General features: G+C 41.3%; 1 protein-coding gene across 1 annotated transcript; it reads right to left on the bottom strand.

The window, feature by feature from the left end:
• Positions 1-4,662: 4,662 nt before the first annotated feature.
• On the bottom strand, positions 4,663-12,070 carry foxj1a (forkhead box J1a). The gene is made up of 3 exons (XM_033644218.2): positions 11,881-12,070; positions 10,535-11,144; positions 4,663-8,170 (listed from the first exon to the last, which is right to left on the bottom strand). The coding sequence occupies exons 2-3, from the start codon at positions 11,084-11,086 to the stop codon at positions 7,310-7,312; spliced, it is 1,413 nt and encodes a 470-aa protein (XP_033500109.2). The 5' UTR covers positions 11,087-11,144; positions 11,881-12,070; the 3' UTR covers positions 4,663-7,309.
• Positions 12,071-15,025: the final 2,955 nt, after the last annotated feature.

The raw sequence follows: 15,025 nt of genomic DNA on the forward strand, positions 1-15,025 counted from the left end.
CCTGAACACATCAGCACCCTCATGGTACTGACATGACATTCATGGTTCTTTTATAGTGAATTGATGTTTTAGTGCATTTTGATAGATATTTGCAGTGGTGGAAAAGATATTCAGATCTTAAGTTAAAGTAGTGATATCATAGTGTAGAAATACTAACAAGTAAAACAAGTTTAAGTCCTGCACAAGTACAAGTATTAGCATCAAAATATACTAAAAGTACCAAAAGCAAACGTACTCATTATGCAGAGTGACCCATTTCAGTATAACATATCTAGGTGGATTATGATTATTGAGACATTAATGTGTTTATCACTTTAATGCTGGAGCTGGTAAAGATGATTGCAAAGTAATTTAAGTTATCAAATGAATGTGGCAGGTTTGAATATTTACCTCCAGAAATGTAGCTGAGTACCTCATAGTTTATAATGAAAATACTCCAGCAGGGTACAAGTAGCCAACCTCAAAATGACACCTGATTACAGTACTTGAGTAAACGTCAAGTACTTAGTTACCCACCACTGCATATTTGGGCAAAAGGATTATACAGATACACAGATGTGCCAAAACAGAATGTCCTCAAATATATGGTGGTGCTCGATAAAAACATGAATCCCCATAATGCATACAACCCTTAAAAAACAAGTTCAATGTCTGTGAACACAGGAGTGAAAAATGAATCAAAAGTTAATGTTTAAATCAGCCCAATGATATGATCTTTTAAGTGTTTTAAAACATGTTGAACTCACCACCAACCTGTTTTAAAGTGTCTCCTTGTATCAGAGGTCATTTCAGGGCAAAGTTTAAGTAAACAGAGAAGCAGCTTTAAAACCTGAGAGCCACTTTGATGGATTTTGTGGTGTTTGATTTTTTCATGTTTTGCTGCGATAATGAGATAAGACACGTTTTCACTTCCAAAGCAATATAAACTGTTACTGTCCACCTGTGTTGTGAAAGGAAGTGTGTCTATTTTTTTCAAGTCACTGATTCACTTCACTGTTTGGGCAGTTTGTTTCCTGAAAACATTCCTGAAATAATTATGTTAGTTTTCTTTGTGTTTATCCAACAGATCCTTAATTGTTTGAGTTGGAAACTCATCTTCATCCTCAGCCTCCATTTTCCATGGAGTCCCATAAGGTTCTGTACTGGGCCCCCTTCTTTATTTATATGCTCCTGTTAGGTCACGGTATCCAAAAACAAATCTGGTTAGGAGTGGTACTAGCATTGCCTTGCTGTTCCAGGTCTGCATTTAGTAATGTAGTGACTTTCAGAGATCTGTTGTGTCATCTTATGACTCTGTTCATGTTCTCTTTGTGGTGGGAGCCAGGCCAACATGACTGTAATGTAACGTTAATGACACCAGCCGCCAACAGAGAAGAGTGGTTCAGGTGAGACCAGAAAGCAATTTTTTCCTGCTATGGACCCACCCAACTCTCCCCTACTCCATCTCTGATTGGCTTAACCTGAAATTCTTACCCTAACCCCAACCAATCTTAGTCCTCATGCCTAAACCTCAACAACCCAATCAACAAGGGCAAATAATACTGGCCAGTCAGAGGCAGAGTAGGATGGGTCATGCTTTCACCATAGTTGGGAAAAAAATTCAGTGAACCAATACAGGTGAGCACCACATCATACCCCATGGTACATAGTGCCCCCAGTGCTCCTTGGGTAATGCAGTTTATGTAGGGCCATTATCAATCGCCCAGAAAACCTGAAATGAAGGTGGCAGAAAAGTCTACTGCCAGCTTGTGAGAAGTGCTGGTGCGCAAAGAAAAGAAGTCACTGTATCCCACAGAGTTAAATATAGAAGTGCCAGTACTGTGTATACTGCTGAGCACTGGCCCACTTTGAGCACTGGTATGTGGCCATGAGATTTTTATACTTTTGTTTTTACTTTATTTTTGCTTTCTGTTGTTATTCTCCTTTCTTATGGTCTGTAAAGCACTCTAGATCAACTGTGTTGAGTGCAAAGTAATATATATACATACATATATATGTAGCTGTTGATCACATCACATGATCTATATATATATGTATCACTATATACATATATAGATATATATGTATATATATATATATATATATATATATATAGTGAAGCTATCATGCCCAAGAAAAGCAGCTGCTTCAAAGTAAAACATCTGATAGAAGGGGGAGCCTCACTTTGGTAAAGTAAGTGTACTTTTACAAAACGACCACTGTAATAAATCTGGGGCTCCATCGAGCCTCTCTTTCTGTCTGCTACACCATCCTTCCACAGCTCTAATCAACACCACAGCCTCCGTAAGACTAGTAAGAGACCCTCACCCATTCAACCCCCCTCCAGCTTCCCCAATCCTACATGACAATGGTACCAGCAGTTACCCAGGAAACAGCCTTTCATTAGCTGCGTGATAAAAAAGATGTATTCCCCATCTCTTCTATGTCCCCTTTTTCACATCTTGTTTTTTTGGGATTCTGCAGATAAGCTTCAGCTCTTGAGGGCTCCCAGTAGCTCCCAGCAGTTCCCTCACCAGCCTTCGTATTCTTAGTCTTCCTCCAGAGGAATACCAGTGGAGTCGTGGGGCAACGGAAAAAGACACATCCTGACTGCACAGAACTGCCTCTATATTTGAATTAGCTGTCTGAACTTAAATATAGTATGCTGTTCTCTCTCCCTCACTCTCTTACTCAAATGCTCGCAATCAAATTAAAGGTTGAGATTGAGTAAACAAACAGCAGCTGACCACAGGTGCATTTAGTAGTTGCTCTGGAGCTGTTGATCACATCACATGATCATCCTCAGCAGATGCAAGTAGGAAAAATGGAAGATATACGGCATCTGCTGAGACATTATGGTAAGAATGAACTTTTAGTCTTATCATATACAATCTAAGACTATGTGATGTTACCAAAAGCTCCAGAGCAGCTATAGTAAGAAGATGTGATGAGATTGTTGTCACATGATGACATTCAGAGAAGAACTGAATCAAAACTAGGCACAAAATGTCAAACTATTAGTATCTTCCCTACTTATATCAGCTGAACCATACTGTAAATGGCTGCATCATTGTCCCGGCCACATCGGGTGTTGGTGTTTAGCACTTTCAGTTTGCAGCGTTTCTGGGTTGGAACAAGCAGTTAGGGTTAGCGTTTCACCAAGAGGCTCCTCTTACTTGCAGCCGTCAGCAGGGCCAGGGAATAATACCTGCATCAGGTTACCACAGGCCTCTCATCTAACCAGCCTGCCACATTATAATTATGAGCCCTGCAATCCAGCTGGAGAACTAAGTCCAGCAGGTAATAGCTGTCCAGGGGGGCCTGCTGGGCGCTCAGGCTGAGGGGGAAGGGGAAACGTCAGCTCTCCTTTCCAGGAAAAAAGCTCTCGGCTTGGGCATGAAGATGCAGTATCCTGCTCTTCCAGCAGAGTGTTGGGTGTCCATCATACAGAGGTGTAACATTACAGCACTCTATCTTCGCCCTTCATCTCTCAGCCATCATTACCTCATCAGTGACCACATACAGACACGCTCACTGACAGAGAAGCCTGTCTGTTCACGACCCCGGGAGGACGCAGGCTTCTTAAATTCTATGTATTTGCATTTGATTACTGCAGCTATTCATCTGACTCTCTGAACGTGAGCCACCTTGCTAATCTGCAGGGTCAGAGAGAGACGGTGTGGTCTACATTGGAGCAGACAGGCGGTGATATATGGGGCCGTGGGACACTTGTCCCTGTTAGACCCCACACTGACCCAATGAAGGACCACAGATCCAAGAGCCATGGGGAACAAGAGTCTGACTGAGCACAGACAAAGACCTGAAAGAGAAACCCAGCCACCCCCTGCTACTATTAGCCTACCCATCCACTGCCTGATCACAGCAAGTGCTCCGAAAGAGATGAGCAGGAAAAGACCAGCGTAAATCTCACATACAGGCACACTGAAGCACGGGGGGGGGGGGGGTGCAAGACAGCAAGCATAAGAAAACAAGAGTCTACAGCCATGCCAGCAGCTCTGTTATGTGACACTAATAATTGCATGCTAAAATGTTTACAATCACAGTGCTAACATGCATGTTTACTGTGTTCATCGTCTTCAGTATGTTTGCATGCTAAGATTTACTAAGTAGCACTTAATACAAAGTACCACTGAGGCTGATGGGAATGTCATAGGTTCTGCAGGTATAGGATCCGAGTTGTTAAATTAATCTTCTAGGGAATATGAAGGTCTGTACAAATTTTTTCTGCACTCCATACAATAGTTCTTGAGTCATTTCAATTTTAAAATCTTCTTATAATGGCACTACATGAAAGGTAATACAAATACCAAAGTCAGTAGGATTCATCATCTGGGGGAACATGAATGTCTCGACAAAATTTTATACCAATCTATGCAGAGATAATTTGCTGAATAAATTAATAGTGCTGCAGGAAATGTCAGATGATCACCAGATTTGTTTCAATATATCCTCTGGGGAACTTGAATATCTGTACCAAATGTCATGGCAATGGTTTATTATTTCACTCTTACCCACAAATGTGTACCTCATGGTATGCTGGATGAAAAGTTAGAGCATCACAAAGTCAGTAGGGTTTATCCTGAGGGGACTACAAATCTGCCTGCCTGCCAGCATGGCTATAAAAAAACTTAAAAATATTATTTGGACAAGCAAGATGCAGTTATTATTTTTTTTATTGTCAAAGAAAAATGGAAAATAAGACAAAAACAGGAAACTAAAAGAATGCATACAGAGTTTCTGACTTAACAGAACCAATCATGAGGTAAGACGCCATTACTATACTTCAAAAGTGTTATTTGATCGAGAAGAGCTGACACAAACATTTTACTGTTGCTTTGTGTTTAAGAGTCCTTTTTTCTATCAGAGTGCATTCACACCTCATAATACACAAACTAGTGAAACTGGTGTCTCTAAAGTAAACTGCATCAATAGACTCCAACAACTGCATGTAAAATAAAACAAGTATCACTGTACATTGATTGCACTTTCACACATTTTAGAGGAAACTAGGAACAATAGGTGTATCTTTAAAGTTAACACTACTTGAATCCATACAGAGTGGTTTGGTTTAGTTATCCAGTGTCACATATTACATCTTTTCTTCATGTACTGACAGCTCTAAGTCGCTGCATCTCCTCACATACAACACTACAAGAAAAGGACATTTATTCTCCATAATAAAAAAACACTGCCACCCTGTCGAGTCCCAAGTGTTGTTCTTGACACATAGAAGGTCAGGTATTCATTTACAAGGCACCATGGCCTTTTTCTAAAGTGAGCATTTTAAGGTCTTAATAGTCTTTGTTGGAAAATTCAGCCTCAAGCTGTTTCAACTTTTATGCCATGACGCCCAGATGTGTCCTCCACTGCAGCCTCAGGATCAAAGAAAGTGGTTACTAAATGCTTCTACAAAGAACAAATTAGTCCTATATAATTATTATTAATCTAGTTAAACTGGTCCTAATTATTTTTGAAAAATGCATACAGACAATAGTTAGTACCAAAAACCCCACACAAAAACCTAATACAATAAATCACCCCTACACCAAACATCATTTGGCAAATATGTCATTATTCATCATCGTAGTGCTGCTGTCACAGTATTTACATATTAAAACAATTCTCAGCAAGACATGACTTTTCTGTCAATCAAAGCATCTGTCTTCCACCTGCTGGTACAATTTGCTTATTTCTTCCTCTTTAAAAACTGTGAATCACTTTTTTTTTTTTACACACCTTTTTATGATGTAAACAGAGACCATGATGTGTTATCCTAAAGGCCTGTTCACACCCACATTTAAAATTACATAAAGTTTGAGATGAAATCCATTTATTCAAATGGATTAGTTTGCATTGGCCAAGTACTCCTATGATAATGTTTTTGATCAAGTTCAATTTTTGTTAAATTTGCATCATTAACCAATGGCAGAATATCCTGACAGAGTAGACCTTTGAGGGGACAGAGAGCCAAAATGGACGAAGCTATAATAGCTTATTAGCTGTTTGTCACCATCCAGTTTTATTGATGCTCCTCTGTCAGAGTATAAACTGGTTTACACACAGTTGGCAGACAAGAGGACATGATACTTATACAGCTTTTTAATAAAGCATTGATAACAAGCTTGCTAACCATGGACGTATTACAATAACTGGATACCAGAGTCCAAGAAGGCACTAATTGAGTGTAATCAAAATTGTTTTGTAGTGTTCATAAGCCAAAAAGTGTGGTCCACTGCACATGCTTGATAGTGTTACTCCTGCTGGAGCATTTTAATAACGTGCCTTACTTTTCTAAGCTCAGGTAACGTTTTACAAATATTAAATCTTTATTAATTATTGTGCCTTCCAACTGGGAAGTCAGAATTCCTGTGGGCTCAGCTGGAAATTTCCAATGTAACACCCCTGAAGTCAGATTTCTGATTCAAAAAGTCGAAGAAACCTCACCAACCTTGACCTCAAAATCCAATATGGTTGCACTGTGCATCAACAGTGGTGAAAACTGTAGTAACATACTGTAACATTAAATCAGTCGTACGGACAGTGCTGTCCAAATTCTATCTGTGGAAATGTTTACATGGTGTTTGTATGCGCAAAATACAGCATAATGCTGACAACATCTTGGTTTTCTGAATTGTTGTACTGGACCGCGGTCAACTTGGGTCGCTTCCAGCTCCGACCTTCAACTTACAAGGTAATTGGAATGGAGTATTTATATTTCATTAGACAAAAAATAATGATCAACCTTGTCTAGAGTTCAAGCTGTCCTGTCAACAGATTTACAGATGTCTCTTTTATCACAGTGGTCTATGGGGAAGATGCTATTTGGGCCGCAGGGGATTTTTTCATTGTAGTACTGCAGTTAGCCACTGGGACAAACTGCGCAGCAAAGTGGCAGCGCTTTATCCAGCTCCTTTAAAACATCCATGTTGCTAATTGACAGTTTACTCACTACATCACCAAGTTATATAACAAATTGTTTTGTGAAGATTCATTTTGTTCAGCCACTTTCTGCTGTGACCAGGCTCCAAAACTGAAAGTTAGTTTGTGTTTGTCTCCAGTCATTTCATGGTTTACTGAGAGTAATTCAACATAGTTTTGTTTTCCCCATGATGATGTGAACTGCTGCTGTACATAGTGGCACCTTTGTTCAGTAGGCATTGGGAATGTATTTCCTGCATGAACAGGTATCAAAATGTTGTTCTAAAAACACTTTAAACATCTCAAAAAGACAATAAGAGTTGCTTGAATGTAAAAAAAAAGTCTGTTATTCCTCAGTGAGTTTTTAGTGTTAGAGAGGACCAACCACTCCTCAAAGGAGGGTATCAATTCGGGTGCTTGGGTCTCCACCTAATGAGTCCCCGAGGTCAAACAGCTGGTCCAGGTTGACGGAGGAGCTACAGAGGAAATCATTGCGGCCTTGTTCCTCCTCTTCTGGCCAGGGGCTTTCAAGGAAGGCGGTGGCAAGGAAGGTCTCCTCATCAAAGTCTGACACGTCATTATTCCTTTGGGTCTCCACCAACACATGGATGCCCGCTGTCCCTGGGGGAGCTTCAACAGGAGAGATGTGGGTCCCCTGCACTGTTAGGTCCTCCTCTTTCATGATGGGGCTCAAAGATTCTCCTCCGTCCAAACTGAGCTCCCCGCTGAGGGCCGAGTCCAGCAGGGCGTCCCAGTCAAAGTCCCCCTTCAGAGGTCCAATCTCCTTCTGTTCGTCTGCAGAGAGCAATGGGGAGCTGGAGCGCCGGGGAACTTTGATGGTGCCATTTCTGGAGCCCAGTTTCCTCTTGTGCCCACCTTTTCCCTTCACCACTGGCCAGGAACCTAGCATGGTCCCTTCAGCCAGATGGGGGTCCCAGTTCTGATCGGCGCCGGTTGCCTCTTCAAACTCCTGGAGGAGCCGCTGGGACTCTGGGTTGATGCACAGGCCATGACCCCCTCCTGTGGGGGTGCAGGGTCCCCTGGACTGGGGCTGGAGGTTGACCCTGAGTCGGTTCTGCAGAGCTGGGTTGATCTGGACTGGTGGCATTCGTCTTTTCTTGTAAGCGCCACTCAGGAGACGCTCAGCGTACTGTGGATCAATCTTCCAGAAACCACCCTTCCCTGGCTCGTCTTTCTGCCGTGGTACCTTGATGAAGCATTTGTTGAGTGACAGGTTATGTCGGATGGAATTCTGAAAATAGAGATGCATATTTTCACATGATAATTGTCATAATTGAAATTGTGAAATGTGGCTTTACAAGAGAACTGTGTTGCCTAGATACAAGAGTCACGTTGTCATCAGAGAGGGTCTTATGTTGTTGAGTTAGTTGGGTGGCAAGCAGATGCCTGTTGCTGAGCTCCTCTTTCATTTTGCCTCTCAATTCAAGTGTGATGTTTGGTTATGTAAGTGCTCTTAAGATTCTCTTATCTCTGTGATAAGAGAATCTTAAGAGCACTCTCAAAGCTACCTCAACAAGGAAACACAACCCCAAACTGTTATATAGTTCAGGTTTCATTAAACAATTACATCTTCTCAACTTTCTAATTTCCTTAAAGGAATTGTTCAACATTTTTGGAAAGCCTATTGGCTTTCTGTAGAAAGTAAGATGTTCAGATTTATACCACTGTCATGTCTGTACCAAGCAGCAACCCCCAAGAATGAAAAAGAAGCCAACACAGAACTGTCATGATCTGCAGTTCCATGAATGGCCACTTGAGGCTGGCTCCAGAAGCCAGTCAGTCCACATAAACTCCCATGTTAAAATATCCAACTATTTCTATAACTTATACTTCTATAACTTGATTAAGGCTTAAAGTTACACACAATTAAGGGTGGAGACGCTTTGGCTAACAGGCTGTCTGCTGACAGATTCCTCAGTTTCTCAGTCAGACATAGCTCAATCTGTGCAAGGGTAATAAAATCTACACAAAAGCACCTTGAAATCTTACTGATTTAACTGTTATATCGCATTGATTTAAGTAGTACAAAAACTGAATTGTTTACAGTCGAATTTAGGAATTTAGTCAGGATTTTGTTTGTCAAAGTTTGGTCATTTCTTGGTGCTCTAGCCCTACATTAGCCAATTGTCCTTAATTAGGCCAGGGGTTTTCCTCTTCTTTCAAGCTTATTTTAGGCCAAGCTAACCAGCTGCTAGCTGTAGCTTTATATTTACTGTACTCAAACATATTTTTCTTAGGATTGCGAAGGCATGACCCACCCTGCTCTGGCTCACCCTGACATTTTGATCTCACTCCTCTTGCCTAAACCTAACCTAACCAATCAAACCAACAAAGGCAACAAGTACTAGCCAGTCAGAGGCAGAGTACTGCGGGTCACGCCATTGCCATCCCAGGAAAAGGCAAACTGCTTACTGTACAGACATGAGAGTTGTATCAATCTGAACATCTGATGCTGTGTTCAAACGAGTGATAATGAAATAGAGTCACCAGCTACATTATTGCCTGCACCTTTTAAGTGTTGCTCAGGCACTCATTAAACTAGCTATGTCGTCCTGGGCTTGTGTGTGTCCGCTGTGTCTTGCTACAAAGCAGTTTGATCGAACGTCATCTTAAGTTTGTACTTCAAAAAAATGAGCCCCATTTCAACGTCACATTTCGCTGCCCCATTGCATTCTGTGTGCACCGCAAGGCACATAAAGATAGCATAGCATCAGCTAGCTATACCAAGTAACACAGTACCACAGCAAGAAACAAAAACATATGATTGGCTGACGCTTCACTGAGGCCAGCTCAGCTTTGATTTGTAACACATCATGCCTGTCTGCAGTGACAAGATCAGTTTGTGGCTTCATGTCACTGGCTTCCTGAAATGACTTGTAGCCTGTGGTTGCTTTGCCCATTGTGTGTGCGCAGCATAACTCTCTGCAAGAAAGCAAATTAGCTAAAAATGTTGAACTAACCCTTTAAAAAGAAGCCACCACAGTCTGGTGGCTGGGAGTACAAATGACAGAGCACCATACATCACATTAATCCACTGTGTATGCTTGCATTCATCCACTGCCCCCCCGCCCCCTCTTCTTCTTCTTCTTCTTCACTGGAGTCTAAATAGAGCAGTGACCCGATGACCTTTGTTAAATATTATCTGCCCCATGTACTGCTTTACAATAACAGAATGCTCTGAAACGTCTGAGCCAGACGCTGAAGCACAGGAGTACAGCTAACAGCTTCATCAATCATTTATCCAGCTAAATTAAACTTTTTTCCCAAAAAATTCCTGCCCTTTGTAGGGGGAATCTGCTGTGCCTCCTTTTCCTCCTCCATTACTTGTTTTTGTTGGAGCACAAAAAACAGTTAGCAAAAGCAATGTGATAAAAATAAGGAGTAAAGAGTTTAGTTAATTTTTTCTATTAAGGTTTTGTGCACCTAAGGGAAGCATCAATGACCTCCGGAATTATTAATTCCTCACACAGCTTAAGTCACTAATACTTCAGAGTGGCTGCAGGCCCAGGCCTCTCACTATGTTGATTTCTTTTTACTGTTCTGTAAATAGAAAACAACTGTGTGTGTGTGTGTGTGTGTGTGTGTGGTCTTTTACCTGCCAGGTGGGATCAGCATGTCGGTAGTAGCAGAAGTTGTCGGTGATCCACTTGTAGATGCACGACAGAGTGATCTTGGTCTTCTTGCTGGCCTGCATGGCCATGCAGATGAGCGTCGCGTACGAGTAGGGTGGCTTGATGTGCGCGTTGGTCTTGTAGTCCACCTCATCTGGACAGTGACCGTGAGCCACGATGCCGGGAAGTGTCTGCATCCTGCAGTAGGCCGCCGCTGTGGGCTTCCCCGGGGTCAGGGGCATGCCGATGGAGGCGGGGTCCCCGGCCAGAGGGGAGGCTGGAGCGTCGGTGCCCAGCGGCTGGTGGCCGAACAGGTGCGGCTGGTGGTGGGCCTGCTGTGGCACGTTGGCACCGAGGATGGAGAACTCCTGAAGCCACTGCAGGCTGGTCAGACTGTCATCCAGGTTAACGGAGATGCAGCTGCTGTTGTTGTGGACGCTGTCCCGCTCCTCCGCCTGGGCAGCGGCGGTCACCACCTCCTCCTCAAGCCCCACTGAGCCCTCAGGCCAGGGGTCCGCACAGCTCAGAGACAGCATGGCTCTTTCCAACACCTCTCTGTCACCCAGCTCCTTCTCCTCCTCCCCCTGCCACCGCCTGATAGGACCGAAAATATAGACCCGACTTCAACAAAGTGCGAAAGGGCAGGACAATGATGGCCCTATTTGAAAACAGAGCCTCTGTGTGTGCGTTTGTGCGTAAAGTGAGAGACTTTCACATTTGTAGATTTAAATCCAGTGGCAAGTCTGTCACCTGAATGTCTTTGTGATGAAAACGTGTGGAAACTTAAGTTTAGAAATATTCGAAGAATCTAAACCCCCCGTGTCTCTGAGCAGCAGCCTCCTCTCAGAACTTTCCTGAAAAACTCTGGTGCGCACTTTACGCTCAGCGCAGAAAAGAGCGCACATCCATACCAGCTACATCTGCAGGCTTTAAACTCACACAAATATATTAAATGACTAAAGAAAGGGATTCTATCAAATTGTTTTATTATAATTTAGGATAGAGTGATGGTGACACTTATGACAAAATCCAAACATTAAGGACGTTTTACGTGTAAAATCCGCATAATTGGACATGGTTTACTTCTATTAAAACTACCAAATTGCTGATTATTTTACTTTCAATATCCAAATGTGATTCAGTAAAATAATATGCTTGTTAGTGTAATGCAATATATACATATGTTTTTAATGATTATTATTATCATTATTATACTTATAAATTTATCCAAACTGGCACCGATATTTAAGGCCCTCAGAAGCAGTTTACAGTGTGATATATTCAGGGGATAAATGAAAGAATCTACAGTGAATAAATTTTAAAAACTCACCTTCTGTCTACTGTTACGTTGAGCAGAGACCTTTTAAATCCCAAACGTGCAGCACGTATTGAATGTTCAGCCTCAGCCTGCTTTGAGTGCACCTGTTGTCAACTTGTAAGTGAGAGAAAGAAAAAGAGGAATTCCTGTGGATGCTATTTGGCGCTATGTTGGGCGCTTCTTCTCCTCTGTGCAGGTCTTTGTAACGGGTGTCAGTGGGCTGCAGGATCCGTCGGGGAGGCAGTTTAATACCTGGTGCAGGAGGTTTGTCCAGCAACCATAGAAACGGTACACCCCCCTTGTAAACAGCTTCCCGGTCCTCCATTGGCCTGTTGGTTTCTATAGCGCTTCATTTTTAATCACTCTCAAGTCAACTGAGGCTGCTGCCGTGCAGGTTCTCAAGATGAGGCCCGGGGACCCAACAGGGGACCTTCTAGAGCAACCTGAGGATTACTCTAATTCTTCAGTAATTAAACTCCAGATATTTAATTAATTTCAGAACATAAAAGAGTGACTGACTGTGGCCTAAATATAGCCTAAAAAAGCCAGATATGAAGCTTCAAATATCAGAAGTATTTCAGATATGCAGTGTTGGAAAGTCACATGTAAGTACAATTTTGGGACATTTAAACTTTGTTTGACTATTTCCATTTAAAGATACTTTACATTCCACTACATTAATCTGGCAACTTTAGTTACTGGTCACATTTCAGATTAAGATTTTGTATATTAAAAAAAGATATATGATAACTTTAAAGAACACAACGTTTAAAGATTAAATCAATAGAGCACAGCTTGTTTGTCTCGCGATTCCTTATATAAAAACAAAGCATAGTTGTGTCTCTTCTCCACCACCACAGAGACAGTTCTCCTCTAAACTTACCACATGGCTTTATTTCATTAACTGATCAAATGATTAATATTTCACAAAAAATAAAGAGCAGAGAAAGTCCAAAAACTGAAAACACAACTTAGTTTCTTCTTCTTCTTCTTCCTCTTCTTCTTCTTCTTCTTCTTCTTCTTCTTCTTCTTCTCTCTTCCATTAATCATCTCACTCCTGAGATTTATTTATCTTTGGAGGGGCCCGACCCCTAGGTTAGGAACCACTGGACAAAATTAGCTAACTGTATACTGGAACAGGAACATGCTGCTCTGACATTGATGCTTCAGAATCAAATGTCTAATAATGTCAAATGGAATTAGATATCAGTCACAGGAGAGATTTTAATACACAACATGTACTTTTACTGCATGAAACTGACAATACTTCTGTACTTTAACTGCTGATACTGTAACTACCTGAAGCACATAATACTTGTGTACTTTAACTTTAGGAAGCTGAGAATACTCATTTACTTTTACTGCTGATACTTTAACTAGGCCTACATAAAGCTGAGAATACATTTGTACTTTTACTGGAGTAGGATTTTAAATGCAGGACTTTTACTTGTAATGGAATGGCTTTTACTTCTCTGTGTACATTTTCCACAGCTGGTCTGCTTGTTTGTCTGCTTGTTTTCTACACATGATGAAAATAGAAGTAGAAAGAAGCTCTGGCTTCATCTCTGAATATATTTAATTAGTAACAAACTAACTTTGGACTTGGAGGGGATTGTGGGTGGGGTGGGGGGGGTGAAGGAATGCACTTTTGTTCATACGTCAGAAAGGGAGAGAAAGGCAAAACAAAAAGGTTTGGCCCCTTGAACATTCTATTAGTGTGGCTGAGTGGTTTCCTGAGGCCCCTCACAAAGACAACTGTAAAGCAATAAAAAGGCTTCCTCATCTCTCGAGTCCTGACGTCTCTTCAAAGTTGGACATGGAGTACCGGTTGGCTACTGAGGACTGCTACTTTTAATGGGTCAAATACTGCACAGTGTCTTATCTCCACCGCTGCTCACATACACTGATGGAGATGAAACTAATTAAACTTCACTGCTCTAAGCAGAAAACAAAAACAAAAATAAAACAAAAACAATAAAATAGGTGTGCTTCACTCACTGGATATGAAGAGCCCCTGTGATCGACTTGAAAAAAAAAAGTCATTTGTGCACATTAACTGACATTTTCCAGTCCCAAACTAATTGTTTTAAAGAGAAGAAAAGAAAACATTCAACTGTATTTATCTCAAAGGAAATTGTTGTGCAGCAGTTGCAGTACAAAGTGGGGAAAAATGAAAATATAGGAGTTCAATTTAGCAAAATATAAACACCAAAACTTATCAAGAAGGTTTCAAACAGGAGACAAATGAGACAAACAACATGCAGACAACAGTATGTATTAAGGTGAAGTAATGTAACCAACTTGTTTAATAAAGAAAACTTCTTAAGTAACATTTTCTTAAAGGATGACGTTAGTTTGAGACACCAAGATCCATCATTTGATGACCTTGAACTGTGTTTAATTTGTAGCAGCTAAAGAATATCAGCCTCCTGTCATCTCTAATGGTCTTAGTTTACATATTTGCAGTTGTAAAAAGAAATATTCAGATGTGTTACTTGAATAAAAGTAACGCGACAATACAAAAATGCTCCATTATAAGTAAAAGTCATACATTCAAAATGATACAAGTACAGAAGTGCTGTCAGCAAATCCATAGCCATGGAGTCTGACATTTGAACACTCATATATGAGTGTATGTTTGGCTGCAAATGAAGCTGTCAGATAACTGTAGCGAAGTAAAAAGTACAATATTTGTCTCTGCTATGTAGTGAAAAGAAGGATAAAGTGCCATAAAATGGAAATATGTAAATTAAGACAAAGTACTTCCAACCTGTATTTAGTTACTTTACACCACTAAAGCAGGGAAAGATTGAAACAATAATATAATATTGTCTGCTTTCAGTTTGTGATGGCTGAGAAAGCAGCAGCATAGTCAAACCAGTAAAACCAGTCGGACACAGGTACTGGTCTTTATTTCACTCCTTACATCCTTGTTACTGATCACAACATTTGTCTGTTGTCATGTCTCATTGTTCAAACCCTGTAGGGGCAGCGCTCCCAAAGAGACAGCGTCTTGAGACAGTCCTCATCCCTCCCCTGGCCCCTGTCGCATCACATCACCTCCAGCAGAGGTCAGAGGTTAAAGTGGGAGCAGCCAACCACAGTAACCTCACAGAGAGGAGGGGCAGGGAGTCGACTCAGGACTACAAAGGGATTA

This window comes from Epinephelus lanceolatus, chromosome 18 (genome assembly GCF_041903045.1).
Source record: "Epinephelus lanceolatus isolate andai-2023 chromosome 18, ASM4190304v1, whole genome shotgun sequence".
Classification (NCBI taxonomy): domain Eukaryota; kingdom Metazoa; phylum Chordata; class Actinopteri; order Perciformes; family Serranidae; genus Epinephelus; species Epinephelus lanceolatus.

What these genes read in the sequence shown, in the direction of transcription:
- foxj1a (XM_033644218.2), bottom strand. Translation starts at nt 11,086, where the DNA reads ATGCTGTCTCTGAGCTGTGCGGACCCCTGGCCTGAGGGCTCAGTGGGG. An exon ending in ATGCTGATCCCACCTGGCAG is followed by an intron (nt 8,171 to 10,534) that starts GTAAAAGACCAC and finishes CTCTATTTTCAG; the next exon opens with AATTCCATCCGACATAACCT.